General features: G+C 37.7%; 3 protein-coding genes across 3 annotated transcripts; all 3 read right to left on the reverse strand.

The window, feature by feature from the left end:
* Nucleotides 1–454: 454 nt before the first annotated feature.
* Nucleotides 455–3587, reverse strand: LOC130091293 (uncharacterized). Its single transcript, XM_056259107.1, has 5 exons — nt 2820–3587; nt 2411–2746; nt 1033–1140; nt 867–910; nt 455–736 (listed from the first exon to the last, which is right to left on the reverse strand). The coding sequence occupies exons 1-5, from the start codon at nt 3166–3168 to the stop codon at nt 605–607; spliced, it is 969 nt and encodes a 322-aa protein (XP_056115082.1). The 5' UTR covers nt 3169–3587; the 3' UTR covers nt 455–604.
* Nucleotides 3588–8402: 4815 nt separating this feature from the next.
* On the reverse strand, nt 8403–10798 carry LOC130091294 (uncharacterized). The gene is made up of 6 exons (XM_056259108.1): nt 10416–10798; nt 9949–10299; nt 9500–9853; nt 8788–8898; nt 8602–8654; nt 8403–8525 (listed from the first exon to the last, which is right to left on the reverse strand). The coding sequence occupies exons 1-6, from the start codon at nt 10462–10464 to the stop codon at nt 8406–8408; spliced, it is 1038 nt and encodes a 345-aa protein (XP_056115083.1). The 5' UTR covers nt 10465–10798; the 3' UTR covers nt 8403–8405.
* Nucleotides 10799–15936: 5138 nt separating this feature from the next.
* LOC130091264 (uncharacterized) lies at nt 15937–18902 on the reverse strand. The gene is made up of 6 exons (XM_056259080.1): nt 18659–18902; nt 17678–18025; nt 17252–17587; nt 16950–17063; nt 16376–16404; nt 15937–15996 (listed from the first exon to the last, which is right to left on the reverse strand). Exons 1-6 carry the CDS (start codon nt 18756–18758, stop codon nt 15937–15939), a joined length of 987 nt encoding a protein of 328 aa, XP_056115055.1. The 5' UTR covers nt 18759–18902.
* Nucleotides 18903–19693: the final 791 nt, after the last annotated feature.

Genomic DNA, 19693 nt, shown 5'->3' on the forward strand with positions numbered 1-19693 from the left:
GTTTCAATTTTGATATTTTTAGGTCAAACCGTTCTTGTCTGTCAGTTATATAATGCAGGTCTATGGTCACCACCTCAAAGAGCATGCACAGAGAAGTCCAAATTAAACATGATTTAATGACTCGTAAATGTAAATACACATTGATGGCCTAAGACACGAAACGAGCGGTTTGTGTGAGAAAACGAACAGTATTTATATCGTTTTTACCTCTTCAACATGACATCAACATAAACATGAGTCATTAAATCATGTTTAATTTGGACTTCTCTGTGCATGCTCTTTGAGGAAGTGACCATAGACCTGCATTATATGACTGACAGACAAGAACGGTTTGACCTAAAAATATCAAAATTGACACTACTGCGGAAACAAAGACACCTACATCTTGGATGCCCTTGAGGTAAGCTAAAACATATCAAAAATTAATTTCAAAGTGAACTATCCCTTTAAGAAAGAGCACAATGCATGGCTGTGGTTATTTCAACAGAATAAAGAGACATTTAAATTTTAAAAATTATTTCAGAACATAAAATATGACATGGCTCTGGTTAGCAAACAATATTAGCAATTACAAATACAGTACAGAAATACAGTACAAATACAGTTACGGTACAGAATCGTTTAATTTCAGTCCAGAGTATTCTGTTTGCCATTCCCTCTCCACTCTCTGCTGTCTTGAACTTTGGGAATTTGTGAAGTTTACGGCAGCATAATTCATATCAGAGGTCATGTGGTACTAAAAATAAAATACATATATATATATATATTTAATAAACATTTCCATGAAGTGATGTATACATCACTACACCACTAAATACTTGACTTTTAGATACGCGTATAATTTTGTCTGTCCATGTAACACAAACCTGTGCCCTTGACTCTGTTGTGTGAACTTGCTGAGATGTGTTGCCTGTTATAAGATGAAATATTAGACGAGTTTTAGTACTTCAAAATGGCATTGTTAAAAGGAATAATACAAAATGCCGCATATATTGCACTTTTATATTATATTTTAGTCATGTCAATGGTTACCTTTTGTCTTTGTCACGCAAAGTAGAACATTAGTGATGAAGCTTATGACCAGCAATGGTGCAAGGCCAATGAGAATGTAAAACTGCAAGTGCTGGCCTTTCAGTCCATCTGAAACAATAAAATAACTGAATTATGTCCACTATAGTAGTGGTCAAAAGCGATGTCCAAAAATTATTAAACATTTGTTATAGGGTTTTGCATATAGCAAAAAAGAATCATATCGCACAGTTGTGCTCGTAGTCAATTGTTTTATTTGTGACGAAGCAATTAAACATGCCAAATTGTGCAGACCTTTTTATTTTTTTAGTCTTTTTTCCCCCTTTGCATAGTACAATAAAACCTGTAGCTGAAGTTTGCCCCTTTTTGCCAAATAATTTTGTCCTTAACCAAGTTTGGTTTTGGGTTTCCCTTAAATCTATATAATTTTTTTACAACTTTTGGCCACTACTGTACAACTATGGAAGCTTGTTTCCGCCACTGAATAAAATAAATAAATAAAAATAATTGCGACTTTTTAATCTCACAATTGCGAGAAATGAAGTCAGAATTGTGAGAAATAAAGTCGCAATTGCGAGATATAAAGTTGCAATTCTGAGAAATAAAGTCGCAATTGCGAGATATAAAGTTGCAATTCTGAGAAATAAAGTCGCAATTGCGAGAAAAAAAGACAGAATTGCAACTTTATCTCACAATTCTGACTTTTTTTCTCACAATTGCGAGTTTACATCTCGCAATTCTGACTTTATAACACATAATTGCGAGTTTATATCTCGACATTCTGACATCTTTTCTCAGAATTGTGAGATATAAACTCGCAATTGCGAGTTATCAGGCCAAATCTAAGGGGGAAAAAGACTAACTTTTTTCCCCTCAGAATAGTTTATATCTCATAATTCTGACTTTACAACACGCAATTGCGATTTTATATCACGCAATTCTGACTTTATATCTCGCAATTGTGAGAAAAAAAGTCAGAATTGTGAGATAAAAAGTCGCAAATACCTTTTTTATTTTTGCATTCTGTGGCGGAAACAAGCTTCCATATTACAACAATATGAAGCATGCAAATAATTTTTTAGCAGTACAAAATCTGTATTCGCATGCAAATAATTTTTCAGCAGTACAAAATCTGTATTCGCATGCAAATAATTTTTCAGCAGTACAAAATCTGTATTCGCATGCAAATAATTTTTCATCAGTACAAAATCTGTATTCTATATCAACAATAACCCCTGTTTAAAAATGCTATATGCACACTAAAGTACTCTGTTGTATTATACAGTGTTTTTGGTCATAAATGGACAGTTTTTGTTTAGGCATTACACTAGAAGCACCCTGAAATGACATGTATGCGATATCTTGTATTTACCACACTTACCGTCAATATCCAGAGTGATTCCATGTCCAAACAAAATCTCCCCACATGCGACCACAGCACAGTAGTAAGTCCCAGGCTTGATGTTTCTCATAGAGAGATTGTAGACACAGCTCCTGGAAGGAGAGGCAGTCACAGAGCTGTTTTTACAACTTTCTTGAGTGTTAATGATTCCTGGACTAGTTTTTCCTGAACCGGGTCTGAACCAATAGACCCTGTGTTCGCCTCCACAACTCTGTTGTTCATTTTGGATTGTACACTGCAGAGTCGCATTTCCATCTGATGATGATGTTCCAGGTTGCTTTTCCTGCAGAATATGAATCCGGTTGGATTTAGAACCTATTGAAGGAAGATAATGAATTTAAGGCTGTAAAATGTGATTCATTTCCGAAAGGGTTAGTCAACCGCTCACCTCTAAGCACCAGGTTAGATCCAGCTCCAAAGTAGACAATGTTCATAAAGGAACCGGCACAATAATATGTGGCTGAATCGGATTGTACAGTTCTTTCAATGGTTAGATTAAAGCTGCCTTGCCCTGGATTCATTTTAAAGCGCTTTGTCTTTGCAAACTCATCATGAAGTACACTGTCTTGAGACCAGTGATATGAAGAGGCTACAAGAGCAGGTTTTTCTCCCAGAGTCTGCTTGAACCACATGACTCTATTCATTTGGTCTTTTGGGTGAAAGCAGTGAAATGTCACATCATCACCCACTTGAACTGTTACATCCCCCATCTGCAAAATACTTCCAGAATATTGCATTGCTGTAAAATATTAAATAGCAGTCATTACTTAAATGCGTTTCTACATAGACGACACAGTGAAAAGTAAAGAAAGCTCAAGAAAAACATTACTGTTGTAAATTTGTACTTACATGGTTTATAAAAGAGAACGCATACAATGAAGAGAATGACATACATTTTCACATATGATCTCCAGGGCACAAACTTAGAAGGTTAATTCTCTTGTCTCTGCTTCGATTGGAAGCCCTGTGACATGTTTCCATTGGCTCTCTGAGCTAACAAGTCATTTCCTTGTTCAACTTACTTTTAACACAGATGTGCTACATCACGGTATAATCTTTAATGTAAATGATCTGTTCTAATATTTATATCAATTTATATAACATGATTAAAACTGACTAGAGATTAAGTTATACACATTTGGAATAACTAACATTGTGCAATACTCTCAATACAGATAATATAACATCAGACAAAGGAAACGTTCTCTTTATAATACATGTCAGAGTAGGGACAATAGCTGACGTGTGTACTCAAGCAAAGAAACATAAAATCAATTTAATCTTGAAATATGTTAATGAATATGTTACGTTCCATTTTACAGTCAGTATACAATTGATAATGGTAAAATCAGTGGTGGTATACAACAAACAACAAAACAGGCCCGTATGTTGTTGTTATTTTTTGGTGGAATCTGCATAGCTTTTGGTAGCATATTGGTTCCAAGAACTAAACTATTAACCCACAATTTTAAACCCTGAAAGATACCATCTATTATAAACATATAATGAGTTATGAACACAAACAAAACTTCTGTTTAAATGAATGAAAATGAAGGCGTGTTCTGGGAGATTATATGTACTGTAGATCTTTATATAATGATGAATGAATATTGTATAAGTACATTTACATACATAAATGACATAATATGTTGTAAATCAAGGTAGAAAAATCAGTTTTTTTATTTTTGTGATCCCTCACTGCCATCACCTGGTAGCTTATAGTTTTCTACACTGTTGTCACATGACCTCATCATGTTTCATGTTTAAAATCACTGATGGTCGGTTTCACAGACGAGGCTTCAGTCTAGTCCCAGACTAAAATGCTTTGAGCTGTCTTAACTGAAATCAACTTGCATACCTTAAAATATGTCAATGCCATTATTTTGTCTCAAGATTCATACAAGCTAAGTTTTTTTTAAGGGATAGTTCACTTTAAAATAAATTTTTGGTATGTTTTAGCTTATCTCAAGGGCATCCAAGATGTAGGTGTCTTTGTTTCCGCAGTAGTTTCAATTTTGATATTTTTAGGTCAAACCGTTCTTGTCTGTCAGTCATATAATGCAGGTCTATGGTCACTTCCTCAAAGAGCATGCACAGAGAAGTCCAAATTAAACATGATTTAATGACTCATAAATGTAAGTACACATTGATGGCCTAAGACACGAAACGAGCGGTTTGTGTGAGAAAACGAACAGTATTTATGTCGTTTTTACCTCTTGTAACCACAGCCACGTCCAAGTGATCTGAGGACGCGGGCGCTTCGGTCTTTTCCGGAAAGTGCCGGAAGTGATCTCTGTGTACGTCACTCATACAATTGTTTTTTTTGTTTTTTTGGGGGGGGGGGGGGTTTACGACGGTTTAAACATCCCGGATAAGCGCAAATTAGTACCATTTGAATTAGCCGTCTTACCTACAATCTCTGTTCTGTGTAAACAATGAGTGACGTACCCGCGCGAGAGATCACTTCCGGCGCTTTCCGGAAAAGACCGAAGCGCCCGCGCCCTCAGATCACTTGGACGTGGCTGTGGTTACAAGAGGCAAAAACTATATAAATACTGTTCGTTTTCTCACACAAGCCGCTCGTTTCGTGTCTTAGGCCATCAATGTGTACTAACATTTACGAGTCATTAAATCATGTTTAATTTGGACTTCTCTGTGCATGCTCTTTGAGGAAGTGACCATAGACCTGCATTATATGACTGACAGACAAGAACGGTTTGACCTAAAAATATCAAAATTGAAACTACTGCGGAAACAAAGACACCTACATCTTGGATGCCCTTGAGGTAAGCTAAAACATACCAAAAATTAATTTCAAAGTGAACTATCCCTTTAAAGGCATATTTATAAAAGCTACTTAAAGGGATAGTTCACCCAAAAATGAAAAGTAGCCCATGATTTACTCACTCTCAAGTCATAGGTCTATATGGCATTCTTCTTTCAGACGAAAACAGTCGGAGTTGTAAGACTGGAAAACTGGAAACTGGGTGAAGAGATAGACCACTGGTCTATGAGACAAAGGACCTTGGCAAATTAACATTTGAACTCTCACACACACACACACACACACACACTTCTTCCCCGCATCCCCCACTCTCGCAGTGACACATAAAAACTCACATAAGAATATCTATGGTTTGATGTGAATGATTATCATTGAGTATTATGTTTGGTATCATTTTAAAGGTCTCAGGGTGGCTGGTTCAGATGTCTCATTCCCAAAGTATAAAACAAAAGGTAATAAGGTTTTTTAAGAGTTTAGGGATATCTGGCACACAAATGAATGTGGTCTCCTACTCCCAAGGTGTGAACTCAATGCTAATTTCCACTGTTAGCAAATGGTACCATGTAAATTTACTTCTGCCCCCAGTAAGTCTGGGGGGATGAACACAGTACATTTCCACTGTGAATACAGGTTTACATATGAAATGAGGTCTGGCTATTTAATGGAAGGCAGCAAGGGATCGTGGCTTTTTCTGTATTTCAGATAGCCCGTGAGGTTTAGCTCATGTAGTTCTTAAATGTTGGGTTTGCATCTATTCCTAGAGCATTTGATGTTTTGTATTGATGATATTTGAACTGATTATGAAATTGGCATAATACTTTTACCTGACATAATAAATTGTTATATTTGATTATTCTAACAGACTTTGATATTATTTTCATTGGAGTTAAAAGAAACAGTCAAACATTAACGTATACTTAATGATGCACAGATATCATTAAAACACTTTCATTCTATGGAGTCAGATGAAACGAGTTAATACATAAGACAAAAAGTATTACATTTAATTATAAATCCCTCTGCCATTGGAAGAGACGAAACGCGCGTTGAGACCTTCACCGCTAATTTGAATGCCGGCATTGGATCAAATTAGACGGTCTTACAGAGTCCTGTCTCTTCCCAGCTTTATAATGGCAGTGAATGGTTGTTTCTGTTTTGAAGTCCATAAAAGTACGTCTATCCATCATAAAAGTGCTCCGGGGGGTTGATAAAGGCCTTCTGAAGCGAAGCAATGCGTTTGTGTAAGAAAAATATCCATATTTAAAACGTAAAGTATATAAATATAAAGTAAAATAACTAGCTTCCGGCCAAACAAACATACAGATTCGACATAAGCCTAAAGCGCAACTTATGGGAGTAATGCGACATACTGTGATATGTACGTTACGCCATGACGCACTACGCTACTTCGGACGTCATAAAGTTTTAAATATGGATATTTTACTTACACAAACGCATCGCTTCATCCTAAATGTCCTAATTGAACTAAGGCCTAAACCTGGCTTAATCCAAGCCTTCACTGTTAAACCGGGCCTATGACATATTGACAATTAATTTGCTTTAATTATAATAAATGATTTATCATTGCACATCATTATTTTTCTCTTCTCTAATGACGTGTTCTACCGAGCAAGGGCGGGGAAACCTGTCACTCACATGAGATCGACCAATAGCAAACCACAACCATCCAATCAATTGCCAATGTACAAAAGCAAGTCCTGTCCTAGATCTCTTTCTCGTTGCAATGTTTCATGTGCCTTTTTCAGGCGAGGTGCATCCTGTTCTCGTATTGGAAATAAAAATGTCTGGTCAGCATTAATCCAAATCTAATCCAAATTTACTTTTACTATTCCAAAGAAGAAGAAAAAAATCCTACAACTCTGATACCATTCCTTTGTTCACAGTCACTAATCCCCACTTATTTTTCAAGCCTTCCGCTGCAATTAAGGAAACCAGTTCCATGATTTGCATGGAAATTAACCCAAAAAATGTCCCCTTCATTGAATATCTATTTTTTCTCCAAATACAGTATGTCACATTGCAGAATTGCGGACTCATGTTGAATTTAATTCTCGGTAGTCTGATCACATCATGATGAGTATAAGAAGGATGTCGCCTCTGGCTTCCTTAGTCGGGGACACTTAATATTCAACAACATTATTGATTTGATTGGAGAACTGAACTGAGATGGGCGATGACATCACCGTTTTCTGCAGAAAACATGAAAATGAACTAATTAAATTGCTGATTATCTGTACATGGAACTGAATCTACACTGAACTGACTCCAGCTGAACTATGAGACTATTTTCTTTTTCTGTTATTAGTTGGGGGCCTTAAGCACATTTTCGCGCAAATTCATCTAAAAGTGCCAAATTTGGTGCTTGTAGATGAATTTGCCCAAACAATGGGGTGTAAGGCCCCATACTACAGCCCAAAATGCTTTTTTGGACAGCGGCCATATTGGAATTGGAGGATCAAGGGGTCCAGATATACTGGGTCATAAATATAAACATTCCTATGTGTTTCTCATGATCAATTAAGCTGAAAAACATATCAAGTTTATATTTGTAACTCATGTGGTTCAAAAGTTATAGCCTGTGCCAAATTTGGCGCTTTTAGATGAATTTGCGCGAAATCACCTATTTGTGTGCTTAAGGCCCCCAACTATATCACTGTAAAGCTGCTTTGAAACAATCTGTATTGTATAAAGCATTATATGAATAAAGGTGACTTGACTTGACTTGAATGATATGTTAAATATCATAGTTGATATCTCCTGTACTACATTCACTGGAAACGGAAGGTCAAATCGAGTGCATTGCATTGAGATGAACTATTTAACACACATGCTCTGTTGTAGAGGAAGTAACCATACGGTGTTGGGGATGAATAACTGAATTAGAGAAGGTTGACCTAAAAATGTTGAGACGTTTATTCAAGTTGATGAACACACTACTTTCACATAGTTACACCCTGACAGGATGTGGTTATGCTTTTGTATAATTTTGCACGTTGTTTCTTTTATACAGAAATGTTAATGTTGACACTCAGCAAAACACGTTTAACACGTAGCATAACAAGCAGAGACGCACAGAGGAAGTTTTATCATTAGAGACACAAATACAGTATTTTTTAATGCACTCTTGGAGTTTGTGTTAAATATTATGATGCAATTCGACAATAGGTGTCAGATATTATCGCGCAACATGGGTCTAGAGTACACCGTCTCCTCTAAGGTCCTCTTTCTCTGACCTCTTTTTGTGGAAAGGTTCAGGGCAGCATAGTTAATGTCATCAGTGTTGCGGTACTAGAAGAAAGAAAGAGACTTTTTTCAGCACTCTTTTCAATTTCACGAGTTAACTCACACATATGATTCTCCTAACCTCAACTCTGGTTGTATCGTCATTCGTAGTCTGGATTTGTTGAGGCGATCTAACTGTTAGAAGTCAAATAAAGCAGTACGAAAAGAGTTATTCTATTATATAAACACATACTTTCTAATATTAGGATTATCATTATTGATAATACTTTAACTGAAATTATATCACTTGAATTAAGAAATAACTTACCTTTTCTTCTCATTGGTAAGCAGAGCAACAGATTGATGATAAAGCTGATTGTACACACCACTGCAAGGCCAATTAAAATAAAATACTGCAGACTCTCATTATTAAATTCATCTGAAACACAATAAACATTGTGCAACTTTATAAATCTGCAGAGTGTGTTATGTTAAAAACTTATATTTAGTTCAATTAAGTTTAATCCCCATGCAGGAGTATGATTATGAAAATAACAACATTGATTATATTCATACTTTGACTTCATTGTTTTCTTTAAAAAGGATTTTACTTTAAGGATAACATAAAAAGGTTTCCTACAAATAAAAGAAAGACTTTGTTTTTATGACTTAAGACATATATCTATCGTTCTATTTCCTACCTATCATTCTATCTATCTATCTATCTATCTATCTATCTATCTATCTATCTATCTATCTATTTGTATATCTATCTATCTATCTATCTGTATATCTATCTATCTATCTATCCATCTATCTATCGTTCTATCTATCTATCTATCTATCTATCTATCCATCTATCTATCGTTCTATCTATAACTCATTTTAAAAAAGCATGTGTACTTATCTTATCTAATTTATCTTTGAAATTTGGCATTATGTACTGCAAATTTTGCTCTTATGATAAATGGCTTGCGGTGTTCCTACTTCGCAAGTCGCTTTGGATAAAAGTGCACTTCTCAAAAAAATAAGGCAATTACCTTTAATGACCAACGTTGTGCCGTTTCCAAATACAACTTCTTCACAAGTTACCACCGCGCAATAGTACATTCCAGCATCAGAGAGACCCACATTCATCTTGGGGAGGTTGTAGAGACAGCTCTGCGCATTAGAAGTGGAGGCTGCGAAGTTCTTTCCACACTCGTTGTTCGTGTCTCCATGAGCGTAAACCATTCCTGGATGGATTGTGTCTGAACCCTGTCTGAACCAGTAGACTAGTTGTACTCCTTTATCACACATTTTCACTTGCACCGAGCACTGCAGAGTCACATTGCTTCCTGGCTTGATAACACCAAGCACAGGCTGTTGTATAACAGCAGCTTTTAGGTCTGTACCTAAAAGGGAGGGTGGGAAAAAACAATTGACATTGACAATAAAAGGAATCACCCATCTCTATAAAAAAAAAAAAAAAAAGTTTTACAATCCTCACCTTTAACCAACAGAATAGTTCCAGTCCCGAAGGAAACCACATTGGCAAAGGCAGCGGCACAGAAGTACGTGCCTGAATCAGATTTCAAAGTCCTCGGGATGGTTAAGTTAAAACTATCAGCTGTTCGCACTGCATGGAATCGTTGAGTTTCTTTAAAGTCTGGAGAAAATTCATTCGGTTGAGAGTAGTGATACGAAGACACAACTAGGACAGGTTTCTCTCCAAGAACCTGTTTATACCATAATGCTCGGTGTAACTGATCATTTAAAAGAAGACAAGATAACAACACACTGTCCCCCTCTTGAGCGGTTAAAACCTGATCCACATGAGCAACACTGCAATTATATTCACCTGTTGGGAAAATAAATAACATATGTTTATGTTTAGTTAAATACTATCAGATATGTTGTATATTGTCATTCAAAAAAAGAAAGAATGATAAAAACGTTTTGTTATTTTGTACTTACAGACTTCATGAAGAAAGAGAAAAAGTATCATGTAGATGCTGCTATCCATTTTATGTTCTTCCTGGGTCTTTTGCACTTCTGTCTAAATGCGGTACTCGGTCTATGTATCAATATGCTTTCTGAGGGTTTCATCATGTGACTCTACTGCTCTTTGCATGCACAGATTACTGCCCGTTTCCTGAAGTAAGCTGCTAAGTACAGTATGTAAGCAAATGCAACTAGCAGACATCTAATCTTGTCAGCAGGCCAGATAAATGTATTTTAGAGAGATGCTTAGGGTGGCGACGTGCTAAAAACATAATAAATACTTGTTACAAAACTTTATGATACATCAACTATAAAACAAAATGAATGAAATATTGTGGGACAAGTACATGGTGTGTGATACAAAAACATCAGAGTAGTCTGGAAAAGGAAGAAAGAAAATACTTCATTTGAAGAAGATTTTATAGTTGTATAAGGAGTATAAGTTCACCAATGGAAGCCATTGCATGCTATCGCTAACACATGTTTTTACAGTATAAGAGATGTATCTGTTTGTGTGTAGTGATATCTGACTGCCATCATCTGGATGTGACTAGTAGTACATTTCGGGATTTTTGCATAATGCTGCAACAGTAATTAAGAGAAAAACATACTCTATTTTCCATGTTTGTGTCATTTTTGGGTTAATTTGTAATAATACCGATATTTTTTGTCTATTGATGCCAAGCAATTTGCTCTGAAAGTGTTTTCCCCTCATTTGCAAAATGTCGCCCTCTCCATGGTGCTGAATTTAATGGTAAATTATTGTAAACACACAATTTATGGATTTTTTTCATGTTTTAATGTAAATATAAACAGCACGATGTCACATAAATGCTATTATAAGATGAAAGCCCTGTAAGACAACATTTAAGAAAATCTATAAAAGACAGTAACAGAAGTCTCTCCCTCATCACTTTGTCGATCAAAATACAAGACTTCATCTTGCCGCTGAATCTTGTGATGCTCATATTATTTGTGACCACATGATAAGTGACATTCATTTAAACAATTTACAGACAAAGGTCTAAAAGTCGATCTTATTCACAGTTACAACATGACAACCGTTAAGAATGAGGAAATCCTTGTTTTACACTTCCTGCTTCCGAACAGATGCATAGACCACAGAATTGACCTCTTTGTGGCCTTTTATTTTACGTGTAGGCTGGTCTGAAGAAAACTTCAGCGATGCATAATTTTCAGAGTCTATGTCAGCAGTCTGATGAGAGAATATAATTTTGACAATACTCAGTAATGTTACAGGATCAGTGGTGTAAAGTATTTGAGTAAATGTAATTAGTAACTGTACTTAAGTATCTTTTTTGGCTACTTTCTAGTTTTACTGAGTAACAAAGATATTTGCACTACATTATTTTTTATATGAGTGAGTATATGTACTCTTTACTCCAATACATTTAAATGCATGGCACCTAACCTTTTCTTCAGCAGTTTATTTCTGCTACAAAAGAAGTGATATCGCCATCTAAAGGGAACTGAATGTACTATATCTTATGCGTTTCGCCCTTACTCACCCAAACTTGTCAATAAAGCTACTTTACGTGAATGTGAGTTTATCAGGTAGTTGCTGAACCGCAGTTGTTTCACATAAGCTATGAAATGAGGACATGGCTTCAGCCGAACCAGCATGTCCAGTACAAGTAGCCTTTGACTATTTCATTTTACTTAACATTCTTTCATTTATCCATTATATTGATTCTTGTTTTTCACTGGTATGTCTTTTAGGTGTTGAGGACTGATGCATCTTTGAGCCTATATTCAGTACAAGAAAAAGTACTGTTAAAGTCAGATACTCTAAGACGTATTCAAATTGGTGACTTGTACCTTGTAATGCTGTCATTTTCAATGTAAGGTATTCTGTACTTTTACTCAAGTATGGTTTTGAGGTAGCCTACTCTTTACACCTGTGTATGGTTTATGCATGTGTTATACATATATTCTGGATGGTTCATAAATATCTTAACCCTCATGTGGTGTTCAAAACCCTATAACACCTGTGGTCTTCCCGGGTCAAAATGACTGGCCTATAAAAAATAGCTTATAAATCACTCATTATACCATATTTTCACCCAATCTTGGATTCAATCTTTTTGTCAACTTGTTCTCTTTCAATTAGGACTGGTTTTGTATTTAATTTTCAAACGGTTTAATTGTAGGAGTCATTTATCCGAGCTTATGCACTTCAGTGTTTGAGTGAAAAAAGCATTATTTGTTAATAATTTTGGCAATATTGAGTAAAATATGAAAAAAAAATTGCACTGTTGATCACACTTGTCTACTTTAATATTTAATGACACCGTTTGTTTTGAAATGTGTGGGTTTTTTTGCACAAAATGACACAGAGTCACACTTGTGGTGTTCCCGGTCATTGAAAGTGAATGGGGGAGACTAAAAATTTGAGAAAAATGTAGTTGTCAGGAGCATGTTCATGTTCACATTTGTACATGTGTGCTTGAATACATAGAGCCCTTGGACATGTGCATGCGTGGATACATGCACACACACACACACACACACACACACAAACTATTTTCTGAATCACACATTCTTTTTCACAGTGATGAAATTGATTCTACCCTGAACTGCATCTAATATACATTCATCTATCTGACATTATCACACACACACACTTAAAGTAGACTAGTGTGATCAACAGTACCAATTTAAAAAAAAAAAAAAAAAAAAAATCCAAAATTATTCAAAAATAAAAAAAAAATTACTCAAAAAATGAGATGCCTACTCTCAGATAAATGAGGCCCACGATTAATTAGATGCAAATGGAAATGCAAAACCAGTCCTAATTGAAATAGAACAAGTTGACAAAAAGATTGAATCCAATATTGGTTGAAAATATGGTATAATGAGTGATTTATAAGTATTTTTTATAGGCCTGTCATGATTCTGCCATCTTGTCTTTGATTTCACTGGTCTTGTGGCAGGATCATGGCAGATCCATGTTTCATGTGCTTGCGTTGTCTCGTCTCGTTACCCCGCCCCCTTGTTATCCTCGTCTCGTGATTATTGTCTAGTCAGTTTCACCTGTCCTCGTCATTAGTGTTCCCTATTTCATCCTCTTGTATCTGCTGTCTTTTGTCGGTTCATTGTGATTGTTACCTGAGTGTTAATCCTTGTCAAACCTTTGTCAGAGTCTGTGAGTATCTTGTCAAGAGTTTTAGTCCTGTTGCGCTATTGCCTGTAAGGGTTATTTGTGTCCCTATAGTTATCTGTCTCAGTCTAGTTAGTCTTCATAAGTCCTGTCTTGTTTTGCCCCCTCGTGGGCTTTGTTTTCCGGTTATTTGTCTAATAAATCGTGTTGCCTTGACTACTGTCTGCTATTGGGTTCATCCTTCCGCATCCTCATAACAGAATGAACCGACCAAGAACTAACCCAGCAGACAGTATGTCCTCCCGACCCCGGCTACAACCGGAACAATGGTGGTTATCGGCTCCCATCGATGAAGAGAGGGTAGATTGTCCAGTCCCGTCCCAGGGTGAGTGGATCCTGAAGAATTATGCCCGACTCTGGGATCATTACTCCCGGGAGGGTCCGCTGTCTTCTTCCTCGGGGTCTCCACCCTCTGCCTGTCTGCCAGTGATCCCGGAGGGTCGTGTTTTGGCCGTCATCTCTCAAGGGGATCAGGCTCTCTCCGTTTCTTCTCCCGAGGTTTCATCCACACCCGCAAGTCTCCGTGGAAAACGAGGGAGACGGATTTCCTGGGAGTCTGCTTCGGAGTCTTCAGCGACGGAGTCTTCCCTGCCTGAGACAGCCCTCCCACTTCCAGTCATGGACCCTGCTGCGCTTCTCCTGCCGATCACCAGTCCAGCTGTGACATCAGCTCCGCGTCCCAGAAGGAAGAGGAGGAGGAAGGGACCCTCTTGTCCTCCGTCTCTGTCTTCCCATGAGCCCGCTCCAACAAGCGCCGTCCATGAGCCCGCTCCAGCAAGCGCCGTCCATGAGCCCGCTCCAGCAAGCGCCGTCCATGAGCCCGCTCCAGCAAGCGCCGTCCATGAGCCCGCTCCAGCAAGCGCCGTCCATGAGCCCGCTCCAGCAAGCGCCGTCCATGAGCCCGCTCCAGCAAGCGCCGTCCATGAGCCCGCTCCAGCAAGCGCCGTCCATGAGCCCGCTCCAGCAAGCGCCGTCCATGAGCCCGCTCCAGCAAGCGCCCCCCTAGAGGCCGCTCCAGCAAGCGCTGTCCCAGAGCCCGCCTCAGCAAGCGCTGTCCAAGAGCCCGCTGAGAGAGTTGCGGCCGATCTAGCCGCTAAGGAGGTTCTGCGAGCAGTTTCAGCTCGTCAGGAGATGCCCGTCATCATTGCGGCCAAGACCCTTTCCGATTACCTGTCTCGTCGCTATTCTTAAACCCCCTGTCTGTCCTGCCTTGTCCTCAGCTCCCAAGCCTGTCTCTGTGAGCGCTGCACCTGATCCTGTCCCTGTGAGCGCTGCACCCGAGCCTGCCACTGTTATTGCTGCACCCTGTCCTGCCCCTTTGCCTGCTATGTCTCACGTCAGGAGTCCCAGTTCCACATCCTCTGTGTCCTCGTCTGAATCTGTTGCTGCTAATTCCCGGTCTGTTTCCCCGTTCGGCCCTGTCTCCACCAGCCCCCGGACTGTTTCCCCATCTGTCCCTGTTTCCACTAGCCCCCGGACTGTTTCCCCGTTTGTCCCTGTCTCCACTAGTCCCCGGACTGTTTCACCGTTCGTTCCTGTCTCCACTTGTCCCCGGACTGTTTCTCCCAAGACCTCTACTCATGTGTCCCCGTCCAAGCCTGCCCGGAGTTCTCGTCCTCAGCCTTCCTCCCGTGGACCCAAGACCCCCAGTCCTCCCATCCACCCTGGACCTCCCCCCATGAACTCTGTGTTTCCTCCACCTCCTTTAAATTGTATGTTGTTTTTGATTTTTCACCCGAACCCTGTTATTGTTTATTCCTGTTTGCCATTGTTAGTGTTTTCCATGTTTTGTTGGTGTTTATCTATGTCACAGTCTGTCTTGTCTTGTGTTTAGTTTCCCCTTGAGGAGCGTCTGGTAGCCGCTCCTTAAGGTGGGGGTTCTGTCATGATTCTGCCATCTTGTCTTTGATTTCACTGGTCTTGTGGCAGGATCATGGCAGACCCATGTTTCATGTGCTTGCGTTGTCTCGTCTCGTTACCCCGCCCCCTTGTTATCCTCGTCTCGTGATTATTGTCTAGTCAGTTTCACCTGTCCTCGTCATTAGTGTTCCCTATTTCATCCTCTTGTATCTGCTGTATTTTGTCGGTTCATTGTGATTGTTACCTGAGTGTTAATCCTTGTCAAACCTTTGTCAGAGTCTGTGAGTATCTTGTCAAGAGTTTTAGTCCTGTTGCGCTATTGCCTGTAAGGGTTATTTGTGTCCCTATAGTTATCTGTCTCAGTCTAGTTAGTCTTCATAAGTCCTGTCTTGTTTTGCCCCCTCGTGGGCTTTGTTTTCCCGGTTATTTGTCTAATAAATCGTGTTGCCTTGACTACTGTCTGCTATTGGGTTCATCCTTCCGCATCCTCATAACAAGGCCGGTCATTTTGACCTGGGAAGACCACAAGTGTAAGAAGGTAACAAACCCCCCCTAAAAAAAGTATGAACATTTTCAAAAAACATTTGAGAAGTAGTTATACCCTTTGGCAACACAGTCACTAAGTTTCAGTCCAATGCGATAACATTAACTAGTATTTTTGGGAAAAAGAAAATCTTCTCCGGGTCAAAATGACCCGAATACCACATGAGGGTTAAATGCAAACAATTTGCAGCAAAATTAGACTTTGGGATGGTGAAGTACATTATTAAATATTAGTATAAACCATGGTTTAAACCAATCATTAATGTTCATGTCGATTTTTATTTGAGTGGCACAGCTTACCCACTCTCCCAAATAGCTGTGTATAATGTAAAAATATAAAGCAACTCACCTGGGCTGTAGATTGAACCTCGCCAACACCTTAAAATGTATCATAATTAGAAATTAGAACAGTTACATCAATTCATTTTGGAAAATGTATACACCACAGTTAAAAATTTTGGCGCCAGTAAGATATTTTTTAAATAACTCAATATTTTCATTCAGCAACGATGCAAAAGTGATTGTAAAGACATTTATAGTGTTAATCAAGAATCCTGAAATAACAATTATCACTATTTCAACATTGACAATCAACAAGGTGTTTTCAACATTCATAATATTAAGAACTTTTTCTTGAACAGCAAATCAGTATTAGAATGATTTCTGAAGGATCATGTGACACTGATGTGACAAATTCAGCTTTGATCGTCTGAATACATTTCATTTTGAAATAAATTAAAATAGAAAACAGTTGCTTTAAATTTACATAATATTTCACATTACTGTTTTACTGCCTGTGTGCGCACAAGAGACTACTTTCAAAAACAATAACATTAAAAACATCATAATTGTATTTGTTAGCCTTTTTTTTTTAGAGAGAATGTCATTTTGAAATGTGAGATGAGTAAAAAAAAGGGTCTTACTTTTGTGTGCAGCTCTTCTCCATGACAGAACCATTATTATATTCACTATTACTAATATCACCAATACAGCGGAGAGCAGTGCGATGATATAGAACGCTGTTTTATGAGAAACAACTGGGGAAAAAATGTTTAAGAAATAAGATGTAATTTTATCATCTAAATCTGAACAATCCAAATGGAATAAAATGTCTCTTTTTCTATTATTGAATTCTCTGAAAACTAAGTACTGATATAAGAAATATATTGACAAAATATGAAAAAAAGATATTACGGACATATGTGAGCAATAAAAAAAGTTTTACCATCAGCTGTCAGTTTAGTTCCATTACCAATGAATAGCTTTCCACATGTGACCAAACTGCAAAAGTAAGTTTCATCACTGGCGAGGCTTTTGGGGACTTTGTGCAAGCAGTTCTGTACAGTCGATCCGGACACAGAGATCTTCTCACACTGATCTTTCCTGTCTCCTTCACTGTAAATTAATCCTGAATGAGACTCCCTTGGTTCGTATTTAAGCCAGTAGACGCTTTGCTCTCCTGCACAAGTCTCACCAAAGATTGAGCAATGAAGAGTCACAGAGTCTCCTTCATGATGTGAGTCCAAAACGGGATGCTGGATGACTTTAATTGGCTTTGCATCTCAAAAATAAAATACAAATTCTTTAGTATTTGCAGTAATAATAATAAAACAAACTTCATTGCATTCTCACATTCCAGGTTTCCACTCACTATTAACTGTTAGATAAGATCCCCCTCCAAAGTACAACGTTTCATACAACTGCACACCACAATGGTAATAGGCGGCATCTCTGGATGTAATCTTGGTGAAAATTAATGCAGATTTCTTGTCATCGACTTTGACTTCAAGCCGTGATTCGTTGACAAATTCTTCTTGAAGTTTTATCTTCTTGTAATATGTGGAAACTATAGGGTTTAGCTTTTGTCCTGGGATTTGTTTGAGCCAAACCCAGGTCACAACCGGATCAGCAGTGGTGTAGCATTCCAGGATGACCGAACCACCGGCTGGTGCTGTGACTGAGACGTTTGGCTGGAAAACACTGGGTGTCATAGACACACCTGATATAAGAGAAGTCCTGATGAGTCATATCTCAATCATTTCCAAAAAAAAGAGTACAGTTAACTTGTTGATGAATGGATAGATTTTCCTGTTTATTACTGTAAAGCTGCTTTTAACAATCTGTATTTTAAGCGCCATATAAATAAGAGTGACTTGACTGAAGCACAAAATACTCTATAGGATCATTCTCAGATCATGCTAGAAAAAAGGGTAACACCTTAGTTTAGGGTCCAATTCTCACTATTAATAGTTGCTTATTAGTATGCATATTACTAGGATATTGGCTGTTTATTAGTTCTTATAAAGCACATATTAATGCCTTATTCTGCATGACCATATTCTACATCCCCTAACCCAGTACCTAAACTTAACAACTTACCAACTATTAATAAGCAGTATTTAGGAGTTTGAGGCAAAAGTCGAACTAAATAGTAAGAATTGGACCCTAGTCTAAAGTGTGACCGAAAAGAGTAATCAGCTCGAGTCCTGCTGTCATTAAAGCAAAAGACGGACCAAATATTGAAAAAGTCTCAATAGTTTACTCAAATAGTTTAAAAGTTAACTCAAAGGTTAATCTGATAATATAATGCATTTAAATAAAATCCTAAATAAATAAATGATAGATTACTTACATGATATGTAGAACATAAGAGCGTATGCGTGCAGAGAAAACCTCTTGATAGCTGGCATGTGAGCTGTCTCCATCCTGAGAACAAAATGAGAATATGGCATATAAACTGATCAATTTCAGTATAGCGTGTATGCAAATTGTCCAAACTTCAAAAAAAAGTTCTCATTGGCTGAGTGAGGTTATTACAATCATTTATACCTTCTCTGTCTTTCAGTTAACACCCCTTGTCCTCATTAACTTTTACAATAAACAAGTCTTGACCTAGTGGACTTATAGAAACAAACATTTCTTTATTTGTATCATCAGTCAAGTCAAGTTATCTTCATTTATAGCGCGTTTAACAATGTAGTTTATGTAGTCATAAAGGTTAACTTTAGAACAACATGAGGGTGAGGAAATTATGACAGATTTTTAAGGTGAACATGATTTTAACAAGTATGATCCTGGATCAACATGTGTATCCTGGAACATCATTCCAATCAACCAATCAGATTTGAGGGACAAGTTTACAGTTTATGTCACGTTTAGGCTTACAACCAGGGTAGATGCTTCTACATCAGTGTTATTCGCCTATCATTTCACTCTGATTTTAGGGATAAGTCATGAATAGGGTTAGGTTTAGGGGTAGGGATAGGGTTAAGACTAATTTTTCGGACAGGAATGTTTTTCCAATAACCAGTATTAGGGGTAATGCAATACAAGAATTGCCAGTTACGTAATCAGATTACTTTAGCAAGTAACTAAAGAGATATTTTGTTGTAAATTTAAAAGAAATGTTAGAGTTACTTTTTCAAAGGTTTCCCTATTGACAGTATTCCTCAAAATTAGTCCAACACAAACACAGAATATTACGCAAACAGGCAATAATTAAATTTGTTAAATTACACAAACATGCTTCATGTATTTAATCTCACATTATTAACCAATGACTTTGCTACTTACCTTTGATGATCCAATTCAACCGTAAAAATAAGTAAAAATGACTTTAGATAAACATCACGTTTGTATTCTATTTGATTGTTTTTATTGCTGAAGT

This window comes from Rhinichthys klamathensis, unplaced genomic scaffold (assembly GCF_029890125.1).
Source record: "Rhinichthys klamathensis goyatoka isolate OS25496 unplaced genomic scaffold, OSU_Roscu_1.1 h1tg000165l_1, whole genome shotgun sequence".
NCBI lineage: Eukaryota > Metazoa > Chordata > Actinopteri > Cypriniformes > Leuciscidae > Rhinichthys > Rhinichthys klamathensis.

Bases quoted from the DNA above. Each gene is read 5' to 3' on its own strand.
- LOC130091294 (XM_056259108.1), bottom strand. From the start codon at position 10,464: ATGGATAGCAGCATCTACATGATACTTTTTCTCTTTCTTCATGAAGTC. The intron at 9,854-9,948 runs GTGAGGATTGTA...CCTCCCTTTTAG, and splicing joins AACTATTCTGTTGGTTAAAG to GTACAGACCTAAAAGCTGCT. The intron at 8,526-8,601 runs GTTAGGAGAATC...TCTTTCTTCTAG, and splicing joins ACGATACAACCAGAGTTGAG to TACCGCAACACTGATGACAT.
- LOC130091264 (XM_056259080.1), bottom strand. From the start codon at position 18,758: ATGCCATATTCTCATTTTGTTCTCAGGATGGAGACAGCTCACATGCCA. The intron at 18,026-18,658 runs GTAAGTAATCTA...CTCTTATATCAG, and splicing joins TCTTATGTTCTACATATCAT to GTGTGTCTATGACACCCAGT. The intron at 15,997-16,375 runs GTGAGTTGCTTT...TGGTCTTCCCAG, and splicing joins AGGTTCAATCTACAGCCCAG to GTCAAAATGACCGGCCTTGT.
- LOC130091293 (XM_056259107.1), bottom strand. From the start codon at position 3,168: ATGCAATATTCTGGAAGTATTTTGCAGATGGGGGATGTAACAGTTCAA. The intron at 1,141-2,410 runs GTAAGTGTGGTA...TTATTGTTTCAG, and splicing joins AATCACTCTGGATATTGACG to ATGGACTGAAAGGCCAGCAC. The intron at 737-866 runs GTTTGTGTTACA...TTTTATTTTTAG, and splicing joins CAACAGAGTCAAGGGCACAG to TACCACATGACCTCTGATAT.